Source organism: Pipistrellus hanaki (assembly GCF_964339955.1).
Source record: "Pipistrellus hanaki genome assembly, chromosome: 9".
Taxonomy (NCBI): Eukaryota; Metazoa; Chordata; class Mammalia; order Chiroptera; family Vespertilionidae; genus Pipistrellus; species Pipistrellus hanaki.
The window spans coordinates 79,801,424-79,819,785 of record NC_140511.1 but is presented as its reverse complement, the minus strand read 5'-3'; the positions used below and the strand labels follow the sequence as shown (position 1 = coordinate 79,819,785).

At 59.1% G+C, this 18,362-nt stretch overlaps 2 protein-coding genes across 2 annotated transcripts; one reads left to right on the top strand and one right to left on the bottom strand.

The window, feature by feature from the left end:
* Window positions 1–1,402: 1,402 nt before the first annotated feature.
* On the bottom strand, window positions 1,403–6,333 carry NPAS4 (neuronal PAS domain protein 4). Its single transcript, XM_084895348.1, has 8 exons — window positions 5,983–6,333; window positions 5,147–5,298; window positions 4,899–5,001; window positions 4,519–4,780; window positions 4,227–4,336; window positions 3,747–3,882; window positions 2,191–3,620; window positions 1,403–1,565 (listed from the first exon to the last, which is right to left on the bottom strand). The coding sequence occupies exons 1-8, from the start codon at window positions 6,155–6,157 to the stop codon at window positions 1,537–1,539; spliced, it is 2,397 nt and encodes a 798-aa protein (XP_084751474.1). The 5' UTR covers window positions 6,158–6,333; the 3' UTR covers window positions 1,403–1,536.
* Window positions 6,334–16,581: 10,248 nt separating this feature from the next.
* Window positions 16,582–18,010, top strand: LOC311627224 (Friend virus susceptibility protein 1-like). Its single transcript, XM_084893553.1, has one exon. The coding sequence runs from the start codon at window positions 16,690–16,692 to the stop codon at window positions 17,392–17,394; it is 705 nt and encodes a 234-aa protein (XP_084749679.1). The 5' UTR covers window positions 16,582–16,689; the 3' UTR covers window positions 17,395–18,010.
* Window positions 18,011–18,362: the final 352 nt, after the last annotated feature.

Here is an 18,362-nt window from a genome sequence, read left to right as displayed (position 1 = left end):
AGAAGGAACTGAGGCTCAGGTTCCACTCAGCAAAAAGTTGGTGAATTTAAATACTTTTTTGTCTCCTAATTTTCATTCCCACCCCTACCATGCTGTTGGGCCCTCAGGCTCGGAGGAAAGCAGTATTTTTTAAAACTTTCATATGCAGCCCTGGAGGGAAGCCCTCCCCACCCCAGTTCCAGCCGCCATCCCTGGGATGGGATGATCCGAGACGGAGGCTCCCGGGCTTTAGGGGCGGAGGACCCAGCCCAGGGCTTGGATGCAGATGCAGTGTTGCCCGCTGATGGCTCTCACCAGCCGGGGGTCTGTTCACAGGCCTGTTCGGAGGCCTCACAGCGGTGAGGGAGGGATATAAACCTGTGTGTCAGCCGAAGGGCCTACGCAGGGCGGGGGTCATTTCCAACAGCCACAGAGGGAAGCTGTTTCCCTGCAGGACCAGCCGAAGAAAGAAACTCGTGTCCTGAGACTTCAAACCCACCCCCCGGGAAATGCCAACGGAGCCCGCCACCCACCCCAGGCCCTGCTGCTCCCCCGACACAGACAGCACTTCCAGCCCGAACGGGAAGGAGACGCAGCACCCTCTGGCCTTGTGAAGGCAAGTCGTGGCATCTGTTGTTCCAGCTCCAAACTCTCCGGCTTCCAGCACAGGGTGGACGGCACACTGTGCACTCAGGTGTCCCATGAGCAAAGGCATGAGCGAACGAGTGGACCAAGAAACGCCGAGCCCTCTGCAGGCCCAGACCCCCACGCCCCCACCTGGGCCTCCCAACCCTCTCGGGCCCCCACCCTCCCCTCTTCACAGCATGACGCGGGCGTACCAAAAAGGCGAACTGGACTTTATTATAAAGTTGGCTACAAAGTCACCACAGCACCACGAGGTGGCCACCTGGGCAGGCCCAGGCAGTCTGGCAGCCGGGTGAGTCCTGCACCGGGTACACGCTCTCGTGCAAGCACACGTGTGACAGCGGCAGGTCTGCCTTCCTCCATCGGAAAGAAACGTAGCGTCTCTTCACGCCCCCCACCCCAGGTGCGGGGCGCAAAAGTCACAAGAAGGGCCGCCGGGGCGGCAGAGTCCGTCGGAATTGAAATCCCGTTACTGGTGTGTAGAGAATTCTACGTGGTGTCAAGAGCCCCTCGGGGCACAGGCCGGCCCGCATGGGTGGTGCCTTTCCCCCACCCAGGCCCCGGGGTGGCTTGGCCCCCGGGAGCAGAGAACTGGCCCGAGCCCATGGGGCAGCACTGGGGGTAAGTGAGACTCCCCCATTCTCCACTTGAAATCCCATTCAAGGAAACTCACTACGAGTGAATACAGATTGAAATGGAAACTGGGATCGCTGGAAGTCTCTAAAGTTGAAAAAGAAGCTCCCCTCCCTCGCCCTCCCTCCTCCCCCCCCCACCCCATCCTGTAGGGCCTGGGGAATCAGATATATCCCCCTCCAGCCCCTAGAATCCCCCCAACAGTCCCGGGGGGGTGGAGAGAGCTCCACGTCTTGATGACAATATGCCATACTTGACGACGTTAAGTCACAGACTTATTCAAAACGTTGGTTCCCCTCCACTTCCATCTGCAGAGAGAGAGAGAGAGAGAACAATCAGGCTGTTAGGAAACACAGGCTGAGGATGCGGCACATAGTAGGGGCTTCAAATATGTTGGCCCAATGACTGAAGGATCACCAGAGGTTCAGCAGAAAGGGGAGCAATTTGGACAGATGGAGTGAAACCTTGGCTATAATTTTGCAAGGGATGGAGCTATAGCAAGACAGCCTCTTCCTTTCCCTAATGCCTCTAAATGCGCAGTCTGTATCCTCTCTAGGGGGGAGAATACTGAGATGGGGCTCTAATGCCTCTCCCATCAAGTGTCTTTAACCCTGGGACCTTGATTGTCTTCATCTGTAAAATGGGGTGATAATGGCTGATCTAGGTCCTTCACAGAGTTCAGGAGAGACCATGAGTGAAGGATCCTCTTGCACTTATCCCACACCCCTAACCTCTGCCCTTTGGGCCTCCTTGTCGGGAGTTCCCAGATTACTTTTCATTAGTCCTGATCCTCACTGCTACCCCGGGCAGCAGACAGTATTATCCCACTAGTAAAGTGGAGGTACAGAGAGGGGACCTGACTCCTCTAATTCCACCCGGTATCTCGCTGGCAGGACAGGGACTTGAGGTCTTGAGCTTTCAGGCTGGACTCACCTTCATGGAAGCTGTCTTGAACTTGGCTCTGGAGTTGATGCAACTCATCAGTAAACCCATCGTAGGGGAATGCTGAGACACCTGTCTCAAAGGCGGTTTCATATGTGGCCAGGTCCTCCAGGAAGCTGTGGTCTTCTGGGGACAGGTTGTTGCAAGGCGACAGGGCCCCTCCTGGGACCGCTGCCCCGGGATCCCCTGAGCCCCATTCCCCACTGGGGTCTGGGGTAGAGAGATCCATGAATATGTCTTCCACGGGCACCTCTTCCAGGAAGATGCTGTCAGGGTCAGCCAGGAAGTCCAGCTCCTGGCATTTCCAGGGTTTCAGGTCCAGGCTGAGCACAGGAGGGCCAGACAGGGACAGGTTGGAGTCCAGGGGCTCCAGCCCCCCAAGTGGCTCCAGCCCACCTGCGCAGGCATCAGCCGAGAAGGGCCTGTCCATGCCCTGAGCCAGCTGGCTGATCTGCTGGATGAGACGGTCTATCTCGTTCTGCTCCTTCTCGGAGTAGTGGAAGAAACTCTGTTTGACTGGAGAGGCCTCGGGGGTAAGCAGGCCTTCGGGCACCAGGGGGAGGTCCACAGAGAGGGAGCCCCGGAGCTGGGCGAGGGCCAGGAGTGTGCAGTCCCCATTACCAGGGCTACTGGGACTCGGAGGCAACTTCTCATAGAGAAAACTGCATCCCTCCTGGGCGAAGTAAGTCTTGGTGGGACTGGGACTCAGTTGCTCTGGGAAAGTTGGGCTGGGGCTGTTCAGATGTGCTTGGAAGGCTGTGCTGGGAGGAGTCAGCTGCTCACGGGCAGGGCTGCCCAGAGGCTCGGGGAAGGCAGCAGCGCCGGGAAGCAGCTGGTCTGGGAAGTTGGAAGTGCAGGGAGTCAACTGCTCTTCATAGCTCCTGGCCGAGGTTCCGGTCAGCTGGCCTTGCAGTGGGCTAGTCAGTGGGTCTGAGAAGGTCGCGCTGCTGGGCGTCAGTTGATCAGAGAAGGTCACGGCGCTTGGGGTCAGCTGTCCAGGGAGAGAGCCGGATGGAGTGGACAGGTGGGCCTGGAAGGGCTCGTGGAGGCTGAAGAGGAAGGCACAGCCTCCTGGCTGGTGCGGTGTGTAGGGCGGGGTGCACACGAGATCCTTGCTCAGGTCAGCTTGGAGAGAAGGCTCGGGGCGAGGTGGAAACGTCAGGTAGCGGAAGCCCCGCGCTTTGGGAGGTCGGGGAAGCTCTTCTGATGTGGAGACAGCACCCATCTCAGGAGCAGGGGGGAAACGGGTGCTCCGAGGGGCCCCCAGGGCCGGGGTAAAGAGTGGGTTCCGGCTGGAGCCCTGCTCCCGGGAACGGATGTTCTCAGAGAATGAGGGCAGGAGGGTTGGGGTCCCCAGGACATAGGTTGCCTGAGTGTCTTCAGAGTTCAGCTGCTGGCAGAGGCCCCAGGCCTCTGTGTTGCTGGAGAGGAGAGAAGAGACAGCCAGTAAGGACCTGGTGTCCACTCCCAGAGCAGGTCCCAGGTTTGGGTCTCCTCCACGCCCACCGCCGCTGCCCTCCCACCCCGGCTCCTGCCTCACAGCTCACCTGATTGGGTAGTTATTGGCAGTAATGGGGCCGTCTGGACCTTCTGAGTATAACAGGCAATAAACCCATGCCCAGCCTCCAGGCCTGGCCTGCAGTCTCACTACCATCTCTGCCTGAATATCTCCACTCCCGGCCACTGAAGGGAAAGAAAAAAGATGCAGAGTTAGGACACATGCCACATAACATCCCCTAAACTCTCACCCCACTGACCTCTCCACTGAGTTTGGGGATCAATAGCATGCTCTTCTGACTACCCTACCCTGTACCCCTCAGCTCCCCACCTTGGCCTCACCATTTGGAGTCCCCCAGTTCTGATGCTATTTTCACCTTCACTCCTCACCCTACTGTGCACCCTTATAGCATCCAACACTGCTGGCCTCTGGTGCCTCCCCAGCATTGGCCTTGACCAGACCTTCCTGGTAGGCTCTCCCATGCCCTTTCCCAGCTCCCTGCCTTGTCCCAGCTTTCCTGGACACTCACATAGGCGGTAGTGTTGAACAGAAGCGTGGCCCAGGTCCTCGGGGTGCAGCAGTCCATACCATGATTTACAGAGCAGCTCGCTGCGCTCAAAGCCCAGGTAGATTAGGACACTGGGAAAGCGGAAAGGGTGAGGTCAGCTTTCTGTTTTCCCTGCTTGTCAAGGCATCTCACTCCCCCGCCCCCAGGTCCTCTGTTCCCTTAGGTCCCATCCTCCCTGCCCCTGACTCCGGAATCTAGGGTCCCCTCATCTCTGGCCCACTTTCCTGCTGGAGTCTACACACTCTGAGCTCACCTCTCAGAGATGTCCAGCAGGGTCAGGTCCTTCGCATGACGGCTCTGGAACATGGCTAAGAAGAGTGAGGCGGGGCCAGCGCCAGGGCCAAGGCGGGGTCTCGGCTCCAGGGGTGCGCAGAAGGCTGTGAACACAGGGTTTCCCGCCCAGTAGGCTCCAGGTGGGTGAGCGTGGAATCGGCCTCGAATAAGCACCAGTTTGTTGCCTGCACTCTGGCGCCTCAGGGACTTGGAGGTGTTGAAGCGACAGCGGAAGAGGCGATCTAGGTGAGTGAAGAGAAACACTGATAAGAAGGCAAGTGGCTGAGAGAGATGACAGATGGGGAGGAGCAAGGCAGCAGACAGGAGATTGGATTGAGGAAGAGAGAAAGGAGAGCTCACCAGTGTCTAGGGCAGAGGGCAGGGCGAGTTGCTGGCGCACAGTTAGGTGGTCAGCTGGGTCAATGATGTCATAGATGCTGTCACCCTGGGCAACCAGGTCCACCTGGAGAAAGATGAAGAGATGATCATTAGAGAAGGCATCAAGAGCCAATCCTTCACAAAACGCGTCTTGCGGTGTGTAAACCTTGCTTCCAAGTAATCTCAGATTCTCAGAAGTAGAAAGCTCGTAGGGTCCCCTCAGCACTCACCATGGAGTGGCCCAGGTGCTCGCTCACACTCTCAGACAGATACAGCAGCTTCCCCTCGGCTGTGAACACAAGCAGAAAGCCAGGTAGCGCGGCCACTATGTCTTCAAGCTCTTGAGTTGAGAGAAGGCCTGTGGGGCCCTCCAGAGGAGCACCTGTGGGATGAGAAGACACTGTGAGTCAGGAGCAAGACTGGGAGGCAAAGCAGAAGTGAGGAAGGCATGGGGTGAACGTTAGAAAATCCAGAGGAATTTCTCATGGGCCTGCCTCTGCACACACCTGTGGCTCATTGGGTCTGCCCCTGCCTCTTGCCTAGGGAACCTGTTGCTGGACTTCTAAGTCAGGCCAAGCCCTCTGCCGTTCTGAGTGTCAGCACCACGGACAGCGCTACAGAGGCGCCGCGGAGTTCAGCACCGCGGACAGCGCCTCGCAGCCGGGCGCTGCTGTCAGCACCGCGGACAGCGCTTCAAGAGCGGCAGAAGCCCTTTCAGCATCGCCCCCGGGGGCTGCGCTCCCCCCCGGCTTTGGCGACTCTGTCCCTGCAACTTCCCGGGCTTTCCTCTCCGGGCGCCGGGCGCGCCTCTGCGCAGCTGGGAACCCGGGCCATTCTGTCCCGGCTTTCTCCCTTTCCTGAGTCCGGCACCAGGGACACAGCCTCTCCATCCCCACCCAGAACTAAGCTGAAGTCTGGACAGAGCGCGGAAGGAAAAGCTTAGTCCCCGATCCCTTCTCTCCCAGCTCACCAACCCCAGACATGCGGCGGCCCCGGAGGGATCCCTGAGCGCCGCTGTCCCCGGGCTCCGCCAGCTCGGGTCTCTGAAGAACCCCGCGTTGCTCACCTCCGGCGAAGAAGACGCCCTTGCGAGTGTAGATGCAGGCGAGACTCATGATGTGCAGGTAGGACAGCCGGACCTTGTCCGCCTCGGCCAGCGGCAGCAGCTCCTTGAGGTTCCGGATCTCCGCGTTGATCTGGTCGCGGCGCGCCTTGGAGGCGCCCTTGGTGGAGCGGTACATGCCTGGCGGCCGCGGAGCTCCGGCGCTCCGAGCACCTGCGGTCCGGTCCTGTCCCGAAGCCGGTCCTGTCCCGAAGCCGGCGGCTCCTTCCTCCTCGCTGCCCGTCTCTCGCTCCGGCTGGCTCTCTCCTCTCCTCTCCTGGGCTCCGCTCCGCTGCGCTGCCCCCGGCGGCTGCCTCGTCCCGCCTTATATAGCTCCTGCCGGGCGTGGGGGGCACGCTTTAGAGAAGGGGGGCGGGAGGGCGGGAGGCTGGGCTTAGCCAACTGCAGCAGGAGCCACTGGCAGGCGCTCCTCCGCCCTCCCCGGCTTCCTACGTCATCCCGTGACGTAGAGCGAGAGCAGGAGGGGTGCCGGCGGGAGGGGGGGAGGAGGCTGCGGAGGGGGCTGGGGCTGGCGGCAGCCGAGCTGAGGGGCAGGTGCTGCGTTGGGAAGGGGCTGCGGGGACCCGGGAGTCCGAGTGTGTTCAGCCCAGGGAAGCGCCAAGGCGAGGGCTGAGGCGGCCAGAAGCCCCTGGCGCGAGAGGCTGCAGAGGGAGGGCCAGGAGGGGCTGGTTCCGACTAGATTGTTAAAGGAGATAAGAAAATGGGGGAGGGAGGGCATGGCTGTCATAACCCCCCCCCCTTCCTAGCTGCTGGCCAGGCGTCACCTTCACGCGAGGGACAGGTCACAGCGAGGGTTTCTCTCTAGGGATTCCTGAGACTGGGATTCCCTTAGTCACTTTCAAAGAACGAGCCTCCATCCCCCCCCCCACTACCCACCACCCAGAGCCAGGCCCCGGGGCTTTATCAGGAGAGCCGCTCGGGGTGGGGTCTGAGCCCCGGGTGGAGGGAAGGGGGTCTGAGGAAGAGGGGACGGCTGACTTTGGCCTTGGTCCTGTCTTCCCTCCGCCAAGAACAGAAAGCAGCACCTGCGCTGCAGGCTGCAGGGATTCCGCGTTTTCCTGTCAACGAATTAACCTCAGCCAGTGGCGGGGGAAACTGAGGCAGGGCCCCGGGCATGGTGAGGGTCTGAGTCTGCCCCTAGGCATCCCTTCCCCTCCCCATGCGCCCCTGTGCGCTCCAAAGTGAGCGCCCCCCCTCCAACCCCCGCCCCCGCCCGACTGCAGCCCGGTGTCTCCGCGGGCCGGGGGCGGGCGCGGGCGGCCCGGGGAATCCCAGCTCCTTATATGGAGAGGAATCCTCCGCGTGAGCCGGGCGCAGCGGCGGGCGGAGCCTCGCTGCCTCCGCAGCGCTCCGAGGCCCCCCCTCCGCCTCCGGTGGGAGGATGGGGAAGCAGCAGAGGAGCGAGGGGCCGAGCTGGACCTTGCAGGAGAGATCCTTGCCCCCACCGCGGACCCCCTGGCTCGCCAGGCTGCCCTCCACACCCCTGCAGACCCCTCTCCACCTTCGGTGCTAGGACTCCTCTCTCAGCCTCTCTACCTTCCCCTCTCCACACTCCCCCCCCCCCAACTACTTTCTGTATCTCCTCGCCTCGTCCCAGCTTCCTGCGCCCTCCACTCCCCACACCTTCAGGCCCCTCCTGCTCTCCCGAAAGTCCTTTGTCGGTTTTGTTTTCTTGGCCCCATCTCCCTCTTCCTTTTTTCTCTTTTCAGCACCGATGATTGCTCTCTACGGGGGCCGAGGGGTTCCTTTCTTTTCCCCTAGAATCCTATAGAAGAAGAAGGGGTGGGCCAGGGGACAGTTTATGCGAAGTCTCACTTGGAAGACGGGGGTGGGGGGCTTGTGTGAAATCACTGGAGGGGCTGGGAATGAGGTCACTTTGGAATTGGGAGAGAGGGGCCGGCCTGATCACAGACAGTCCCACAGGGAGGGTAGAGATACACTTTGACAGCAAGAGGTGAAGTTTGGGGTCAAGGGACTCCTCACTCCTTGTGGGAAAGGCCAGTGGCAAGAGGGGCAGACTGGGAGGAGGAGACAGCCAAGGAGAAGGGTGGCCGACCGCTCGGGCCATTTTGGCAGATGTTGGGGACATTCCCACCGGCCATCTGAAGTGGAGGGGAAGGATGGGTGTGACTGCACACTCCCCAACCCTATGTATCTGGGTGACAGAGCAGTGGGTCCACTGTCATCCTATCTGACTCCTGACGTGCTTACCCTCCCCTCCCTCAGGCTTCCTTGTGGACAAGCCCTTGATCTGTGGATGTCCTTCTTGTATGAAGATCCAGGGCAGTATTCCTGTTTTCTTCACGCACTGCTCTAGCCCTGGCGGGGAGACATTCTTAGTGTCCCTCTCCATGGTCAGTGTCTCTTGGTTGGGCCCAGCTGGTCCTCAGTAAACAGAACGGGCTCTGGTCGCTGTCCATGGTCCTGAAAACTCACCAGGGACATCATATTGGCCATGGTCTGTCTGGGACATCCAAGTAAGAGCTTGAGACCACACAGGCCTCAGAATGAGGTCCCAGGGGGATGCCCCCTCTTCCTCTGAGGATGAATATGGGAGAGGGTACCAGGGGCCAAGATTTCTGAGCTCTGGGAGTGAAGGAAGAATGAGGGGAGAATGGGCTGCAAGAGAAGAGCTCTTGGATTTTTCCAAGAGCTTAGACTGGGGAAAAGAGAGATACTCGGGAAGGGAAGAATGGTCTAGAAACGGACAAAAAAGGGAGCAGAAAAAAGGTTCATCCTAGTTCGCCCACTCTGATTCAAGTCGAGGCGCTCTGAATGCCCCAATGTCTCCTCTCCCTAGGCTAGCTCCCACTCCTTTTTCCTCCCACCTCCACGGAGCTATTTTTAACAGAGAAGAACCAAAAATAGCCTGGCAGAAGCTGCAGGCCGTGGGAGAGGAGCTATTTATATCACCAGTGACAGTTCCAAAATAGCAAGCAGGAGAAGGGGGGTGGCTGGCACACTAGAGAGCTCCTGGCTGCTGCTAAAAATACTGGCAGTGTGAGTCATCCCGGCCTGGCTGAGTCACCGCACTCCTCCCCCCCACACCCCGCGCAGCAGCAGCAGCAGCAGCAGCAGCAGCAGCAGCAGCAACAGAAGAACAGGCTAAGCGTTGGAAGCCCGAGGTGGGGGTGGTGACAGAGCCCACAGGCTATAGGAAAGTGGGCAAGGGAGTGAACTGAGAGAGGGGCTTGGGAGCGAGTATGTAGAAGAAATAGAGAGCGGGAGCACTCCAGCCAAACCCTCTGGGTGAGCCTGCAGCACTCCCAGCCATGCACTGCCACTTGGCTGTATGCTCTGGCCATTAAAGGGCGGGAGCCAGACTGTGAGAGTGTGCATGTGTGCGTGTGTGGCTGTCCATTTCACCATGACTGCATTTGTATGTTTTTTGTCTGTCTGCACATGTCTTTGTAGTGGTGTGTCTGTATCCCTATGTATTTATGCCTGTCTCTATTAGGAATGTCTAGGACTCCTTGTGTTGTATGTAGGTCTATGTTTGTGCCTGCCTGTATGTATTTTTATTATTTTGCAGCTTTCTGTGTGCCGCCTTGTCCGTGTATGTGTGCTTGTGTCCACGTCTGAGTCTGCCCCGGGCCTTCCTCTCGCAGCATCCCATGCCGTAGGGATTTGCATGTGTCCCCAGCCTCAATGCACCTTCGGTCGCCGTCCTCTCTGATGTCACTTGTTGGGCTCTTGCATCACCTGTCCCTCTCTCCACCCAGCATCTTCTCTTCTTTCCAGCCCTGGGACCCCCATCATTTGTGAACTCCTCTCTGCTGCGTGCAATCTCTAGTAAGATGATGGAAGAAAGGAACCCCATATGACCGCTTCCTTTTCCCTTGAATAGTCCCGAATCTTCCCTGGCCTGCAGGAGAAGTGGCTTTTCATCACTCCATATTTGGGGAGCTGAGGGAAGAGGATTTTCTTTAGTTCTAAAAAAATTTCCTGGTGTGGGCACAGGCATGTATGGCATATGCGTGCACACACACACACACACACACACAGCCAAGAGAGAGAATGGGAGAAAAAAAATATCAAGGTCCCTTCTTTACTGAGAGGAGCTCGCATCTGTTGCCATAGCAACCCGCCCACTCCTTCCCCGAAAAATCACCAAGAAGAGGTGATGGCATTGAGGAGGGATTGGCTGATTTCTTTCTTTATTATTTTTTCCCCAAAAAGGACTTTTTATAGCAAGAACAGGCAGTGAGAACCCTTGCCCATATCTCCCCATAGCTTTATTGGGATATGGAGGGACATCACCCCTCAACACCTATCAGAAGAGGGGGTGTATCTTTTCCACAGATTTGGGGAACAGTGATCTCCTGGGAGAGAGCTGGAGGGTAGGTAGGGAGTCTGCTCCTGTAGAAAAAGCCCTGGTTAGAGCTGCTTTTCTGGAGCAAGGATTTGGACAAAGGGCTGTCGAAATGTATCCTATCTTGGCCTGAACAGATATATCTATCTATGAGAAGGAGAAAGAAGGAGGAAGGGAATCACACACACACACACACACACACACACACACACACACACACACATACACACAGTGAGTGACTATCACATGAGTACCACTGTCTGGATCTTCAGAGAACATGACAAGATACCAAACTCTTAGTGGTGGTCAGACAGTTGGACAAGATGACTCAAGAAAGACCCACCAACACAGCTGGTGGTGCTGCGGTCACCTGTGGGGAGGCCACAGGTGTGGCTGCTTGACTTGCAGCCCTGGGAACTGGGGCCACGGGCGAAGAATTTGGGGAGCGTTGAAGCTTACCTTTCTTCACTCTAGTCCTATCCTGACTCTCAAAGGCCCCCGCTAAAGCCTGGCCACCAGCCCCTGCAGCCACATGACTCTCCAACAAACCGTAGCCTGTTGCTGAAGGACAGGATGGTGGGGAGGAAGGACTCCACGATTTCACCTGTGCTTGGCTGGCCGCAGAAATGGAGCTGCAGGCTGGACAGCCAGACCAAGAATCTGACTCTAGAGAGAAGCATCCCCCCTTCCAGCGGGCTGCTGCCATCCTCAGCGGTCAAGGGCATGGCCTGGGGAGGGGGTTAGCGCTGAAGTGATGGACAGAGGGATGAAAGGCTTCAGATTTACTCTGACCTGCTAGCCTATTTTCATGACAAACGTGACTCATATTATTATGCCTATTTGGTGAAACTGAGGCTCAGAAACAGGAAACTACTGCCTTGTCAAGTGTGGCTCAGTGGTTGAACATCATGCCAGGAACCAAGAGGTCACCGATTTGATTCCCGGTCAGGACACATGCTCAGCTTTCAGGCTTGATCCTCAGTGTGGAGTGTGCAGGAGGCAGCTGATCAATGATTCTCTCTCATTATTGATGTTTCTATCTCTCTCTCCCTCTCCTTTCCTCTCTCTGAAGTTAATTAAATTTAAAAAAAAAAACATTTAAAAAAAAGAAACAGGCAATTATTTACTCAGTGTTACACAGCAGGTCATTGGTGATGCTGGGCCTTAGGCCCCCAGCCCGACTCTTTTTGTTTCTTGCATTATGGGGTACAGTTGTGGTGTACACATGCTGGCCTGCATGCCAAATATGGCCCACTGAGTGGTTTTGTAAATAAAGTTTTATTGACACACAGCTGCATCCCTACCATCTATGGCTGTTCTCACTCCACAATGGCAGAGCTGAGCAGCTGAGACCCATATGCCCTGGAAAGCCTAAATTATTTATTAAAGGGCCCTTTACAGAAAAAGTCTTCCATCTTTTAGAGCAGGGGTCTTCAAACTACGGCCCGCGGGCCACATGCGGCCCGCAGAAGAGTCTGATCCGGCCCGCCAGGTTTTTTGGGCAGTGAGCGCAGCTGAGGTGTTACAGTAGGGATTAGTAGTTCATATAGTCCGGCCCTCCAGCTCTCTGAGGGACCGTGATCTGGCCCCCACTTTAAAAAGTTTGAGGACCCCTGTTAGAGTCAAGGATGAGTTCTCTGCATGTCTCTACTTTTCTCCCCAGAAGCTCTCTGGGCCCCGGGCATCCTAAGCTATCATTTAATCTCTTTAATCTTCCAGTGCCATGGAGCAATAGTGTCCTGCTCTCCAAAGAGTTGAGAGATCGGGGGCCCTGTGGAATGGGCTCCTCACTGGCTTCTAGCCTTTTGTAACTGCAGCCTCGCCATACGGAGTGATGCTCCACATCCTGTTTCCATGGCAACATAAGTTGGAGTTGGCAATGAAGAGCCAGGGTACTCCATTCCATCCCTATCCCAACCCCAGCCTCAGGACTGCATCTCAGGAAGCGTGTGTGTGTGTGTGTGTGTGTGTGTGTGTCCCATAGTTAGTGATAAAGGCCCTATCAGGGGGAAATGTCCCAGTGGGAGGAAAATGACAGCAGCAAGTGGCCTCAGGCCTCCTGGAGCCCCAGTTTAACCCAGCGGGAGAATCTCTATGCACCTCAGAGAGGTATAGTAACTTGCCCAGGGTCACATGGCTAGAATGAGAGGAATTAGAATTCAGGTTTCCTGATCTCTACTTCTATTTTTTACTAGATTGTTCTTTTGAATTCATGGGTGTAAAGGTTTTCTAACAGATTCCTAAGCATTTACACACACACACACACACACACCCGGTTCAGGGCCTGGGGCTCAGCAGTCCATACCCTCAGAGAGCTGGTTGTACAAAGGCTGTCTTGTCTTCATCTGCATCTTAGCAGGCGGTTTTCCTTTCTCCTCAGGCCCTTTCATTATGTTATCACTCCCCCAGTCCTACTTGCACAGAGAAGTCTTCAGAACATTTTATCTATTTATGGTTATGAAATCAACAAATCTCATGTGAAGAGGGTACACGTTGGCACCCACGTGTGAGGCCGTCAGAGCCGGTGGACGGGCTGAGCAGAGACGGTGAGGGGCCTGGAGCCGCGGAGGGGACCAGAGGGGGGAGAGCGGACAAAGCTTTCCTGGGCGAGGACCTGAAGGCAGGGCTGAGAGACGAGGGCACAAGGAACGCCAGTCAACCAGCCATGTTCCTGGTGGGAGAGAAACAGCGACCAGCTGAGAACTCCGGAGGCAGAGCGGAGCCCAGCACCTCAGCACCGAGGGAGAGACAGAGGGCAGGCCACGGCCGGGACCGAGAGAGCGGGAGGGCGGGAGGAGCAGACCTTCTACCACCATCTTAGTCCCGCCCGGTGCTCCCACCACCGCGCTCCAGTTGGAGTGTTCCTACTCCCCTGCTTGTCCTCCACTTGTGCCTGGGGCTCCTCCTCAATGCCTGCCCCCCAACCCATGGCCCCTGGTGCTTCTAGTCCTGCAGGGGCTCACACAGCACCATCCGGGGGTCCAGCCTCCCCGGGCACTCCTTCCGTGGGCGGCACCGGCTCACGCACGCTCACCAAGTCCAGGCACGGACGCCCGCCAGTGCTCAGCCACCGAGGGAGCTCTGAGAGGAGAGACCCCGGCTGGAGGGAGAGCTGCTGGCCCCCCAGCACCAGGGAGTGGGCGGAGGAGCCGGGCAGGCTCAGAGGCCCGGGCAGAGCCGAAGGAAGGCTCCGTCTGGATGCTGGTGGATGGTGTTTGGGCAGGAGGATCAGGAGACGGGGGTTCTGGTCCTCGCCCTGCCATCAGCCTCCTGGTGTGTGCGGCAGTGCCTTCCCCTCTCTGGGCCTCAGTTTCCTTCTTTGCAAAAGGACAGTGGGCTGGACCACTGGGCCTGGAAGGCCCTCCCCTCTGTGGCGTCTGAGCGTCCCCGGGACCCAGGTCCACCTGCCAGGGCCTCGGCCTCGGACCACGTTCCGCGGGGACGAGCCGGCGCCCAGGGCGGGGGCCGCGGGGCCGCGGGGCCCTCCCTGGGCGGAGGGCGGGAGAGCAGGTGTTGGCGCTGACCCTGTGGCTTTCCTTCTTCAAACCCAACCTCTCAGGGCTGTTCTCACCGGTCTGTGCCGGTGCCCCAGGGACTCACCATTGGGGAGAGGCGATGGGTTTTACGGGAGTGAAACAGGCCGTCCTCGGAGGCCTGCGCAGCTGCGGCTGAAGGAGCTCGGCCTGCGCATCCGCTTCAGTCTGGTGGGAGCAGCACGCAGCCCAGGAGCGCCGTCACAGACCGTCACAGAGACCCCGCAGCCGGGCGGGACACCCCACATCCGAGAACCCCAGACTCGCGGTTGGAGCGGGGGGCCCCCCGGGGATCATCCACGTGGAGTGACCGCCTCGCGCAGAGAATGGAGCGGCTCACGCAACACGGCCAACACTTCGCACGGTGGGCCCTGACCAGTCCCCCTCCCGGCGGGGGCCTCTGTGCACCCCCAAAGGCCGGCTCTGGGGTCCAGGTGAAGAGGAGGAGCCTGGGCCAAGAGGCAGCTCCGGGTCCTGGTCTCAACAGTGCGCTGACTCCCCCGTGACCTTGGTAAACAACGTCTCTTGCAAGGCTGCCTCAGTTTCCCCTTCTGCGCATGGAAGCCCTTGGGAAAAGCCAGTCCAGGCTCAGGGCTCACTGCTCCGGAGCACGCGTCTCTCTCCTGTGCCAGACTTGGTCCCCTGAGCTGGGCTGGGTCCGATCCGCCTCCGGTCCCAGCCCTGGCCCCGAGGAAGGGCCAGAGGTGTCTGAGCCCACGCAGCCCCTTGGGCCTGGTCCGCAGGTCACAGCCGTCCTCCAGAGCGCCGGCCGAGGGCCCCGCGGGGCGGAGGGAGAGCACGGGCAGGATCGGGGCGGAGGGAGAGCACGGGCAGGATCCGGGTCGGGCAGGGGCGTCCGGAGGGTTGGGGCCGCATGGCCCCGGGAGCCCTGCCAGAGCGGCAGGCCGCACCTCCGTTCAGAGGCCGCTGGCGCCCTCAGCAGCCTGGAACAGGTCTGGCCAGGAAAGTTCCAGAGCCGGTGGCTGCAGGACGCCTCTGACGGCAGCGGATCTCACAGCGGCCGCCTGGCTGGTAGGCCACAGAGTCCATGGTGGTCCCCAGCTCCTCCCGGACGGGATGGGCCCAGAGAGCCCCCTCGGCCCGGACTCTGCCGGGGACGGAGCAGCAGCTGGTGCCCCGCGGGCAGGCAGCCTCCCCGCGTGCAGGGCTGGGCCGGGCCAGCACCTGGCGTCTGTGCGGCTGTTTTAACGTCAGGAGCGGGAGAAGGACCTCCGTCCAGGGAGTCAGCCCCCTGGGCTCCGGCCCGTGCTCTCCGGGGCCTGGTGAAGCAGCCGCGTTCCTCTGGGCCTCAGTTTCCCTTTCCGTGGAGTGAGAGGGCCGGGGACCTGCTGAGGGCCTTTCAGCCGAGCCCTCCCTGACCTCAGGCTGAGCCAGGGAGGAAGGGGAGGCAGGAGGCAGGCGGGCCGGGTCTCAGAGGCCACGGCGGCCTCGCGGGCAGGGGGTCCTCACCGGTCGCCCTGCGGCCTGGTCCAGAGAGGATCCCGGAGGCCTAGGCCCGGCCCCTCTCCTTCCAGGACCCCCTGGAACAGGCCTGTCCCCCGGGGAGAGGGTGGGGTGCGGGTGGGCGTGGGGCAGGGCGGACCCCCTTCTGCACGGCTGCCCGCCCTGAGTGATGGAGGGCTGGGGGGGCGCCGGGGTGCAGAGGGGCCGGTGCAGGGCCGCCCCCGCCGGGCTCTCCGCTGGGGCGGGAGGGGCCGCCTGGCTCGGGAGCCGCCGCCCGCCCGTTGCCTTTAAAGGCGCCAGCCCAGCGCGGCGGCGCGGAGCGCGGCTCCTTCCAAAATAGGCAAAGCCGCCGCGGGCGCGACGTCACCGGGGCTCCCTCCCGCCGCCGCCTCGGGTCTCCATGGCGACGGCGCCGGCGGTGAGTGAGCGGCGCGGGGCCAGCGCGCGGGGAGGGGCCCGCCCGGCGCCGGGAGGGGCGCCCTCCTGTTGGGAAAGAACCGATTCCTCTGCATCCCGGGACCCAGAGCTGCTCGGCCGGGGCCCGAGCCTCTGGTGCGGGCTCCTGGCTCCGGGTCCCCCTTCCCCATCTCCCTGTCACCCCGTTAGCTCCCGGTCCCCAGACTCCGGAGAAGCGGACGGCGCGGGCTTAGGGCGCCACCGCGTGGCCGCTGCTGGCGCCGCGTCAGGGAGCCTGAGGCCGGGTCCCTTCGTCTGTGTCGCCCTCTGGTGTTTGCGAGAGGGAAGAGCACACACTGTCTCCGTCTTCGCATCAGGACCCCGATTAACAGACATCCTCGGCATCCTTAACGGGGAGTGAGTGCTCCGGAGGGGCCGGGCACTGCTGAGGGCTTTCTGGTGTCACTTCTTTCCGTTCTCACAGCAACCCTGCAATGGAGATGAGGATGAGGAGGAGGAGGAGGAGGAGGAGGAGGAGGAGGAGGAGGAGGAGGAGGAGGGAGAGGAGGAGAAGGAGGGAGAGGAGAAAGAGGAGGAGGGGAGGAGGATTACACTATGACGGCTGCCATTTTACAGATGAGAAAAGCGAGCTGAGAGAAGCTGTGGCTGCCTACGATCCCACAACTGTAAGGGGCAGAATTGCCACCTGAACTCACGATTGTGTGCGCAATGCTTGACCCCTCCCTTCCAAACCTCTGGTCTCCTTTGATTCTCTTCAGAGTCTCTCGAGATAAGCAGGACAGCACGTATTAAAATTATCCCCACTTTATGCCCAGTGGAGGAAGTTGGAGTTGGGTTGTTCCTCCAGGAGTCAACAGCCCCCTGGCTCCCATCCTTCTTGGTGTTTCTTCCATGGATTGAAGCGCCATTCCTCTAGCTGTGACCATGGCCGAGAGCACGAAGGGGCAGGCGCACCACCACTACACGTACACCGAGCTCCTGGCCATTGCACAGCACTTCAGGCAGGAGCCCAAAGAGCACATGGCGGCCTGGATTCTGCGGGTGTATGACCAAGGCTGCATGGCCCTGGTCCTGGGTTTCCGGGAGCTGGCACTGCTGGGCAACCTGACCAACGACGCCATCTTCAACTGCCTCTGCAGGGATCGGCAGTGGATCGGCCCCACGGCACTGCTCGCCTGGCTGCTGAAGGCCTGGCGCCGGCGCTGGCCGTCCTTCCTGCACTTCCAGGGCCCCTTCGGGACCTGGTTCTCCATGGAGCAGGCTCTGCCGCTGGTGCGCCAGCTGGGCATGCTGCAGTGGATCTACCATGAGCCTGCGGTTGAGCAGGCTCCATGTCCTGCGCCCGAGGATATGCCCTTCACAAGGGACATGTATCAGCGCCTAATGGCACTGGCCAGCCACCCCCAGTTTCGGCTGCAGCTGGCCGACCTGCCAGGCAATGACATGACGGTGCTGGAGGCGCTGATGGAGATCCAGAAGAGATCAGGTCAAAGAGCACCTGCCTCTGAGCCACGTGTGTCCGAGGAGTCCAAGATCCTCCTGGGACTTTGCGTCCCCCTTACTCCATCCAGGCCTGTGGGACTGAGCCCTAATTTCCAGGGCTCAGGGAGCTGGCTTGGGGAGATGTAAAGTCCCCTGAGGGACCGCCCATCTGTTCTGTGTTTAAGATGTATATATGTATGTATGTATGTATATAGATTTAAGAGAGGGAGAGAAACATCAATGATGAGAATCACTGATCAGCTGCCTCTTGCACACTCTCTATTGGAGATGGAGCCTGCAAACCGGGCATGTGCCCTTGATCAGAATCAAACCAGGGACCCTTCAGTCTGCAGGCTAATGCTCTATCCACTGAGCCATGCTGGCTAAGGCTGTTCTTGAGTTTTTTATGGGCAGACCACCCTCACCCAGGTTTTGAGGAGCCCAGAAGAACACGGTGTCCTTGCTCCTCACTACCTCATGGGTGTCCCTGGCCAGAGCTGGTGGAGGGGAGCTAGCTACCTGGGCACGGTGGTTCCGTGGAGAACCCAGCAGGTCTCTTACATTCCAGCCGAAATGGCATGTGGGTGGGCCCCCTCAGGCCCCCAAAGCGGGAAGACCCCATGGCCTACCACACGAAGCTTGTACTGTTTTTACTTGTTAATGCATTGTTTTCACTCAATACTTAAGCATAGCTGAAACCATTTCAGCTCAGTGGATGGACAGTCGGTCTGCGGACTGGAGGGTCCCGCGTTCGATTCCAGTTGGGGGCATGTACCTTGGTTGTGGGCACATCCCCGGTGGCAGCTGGTCAGTGTTTCTCTCTCATCGATGTTTCAAGCTCTCTCCCTTCCTCTCTGTAAAAAAATCAATAATATATATATACATATATATGTGTGTATATATATATATATATATATATATATAATTTTTTTTAAATACTTAAAAAAAAATTATTCCCACTTTACAGATGAGGAGGCAAGGCTCCCAGAAGTGAAATGTTTAGCTGGAAGTTTCCGCAGCCATGGGTGGAGTGCAGGTCCCTAGGGCCCTGGCCTGGGGATTTCTAAGATGAGGTGGCAGCACACCGGGCGTTCAGCACCCCCTGAGGGACCTTA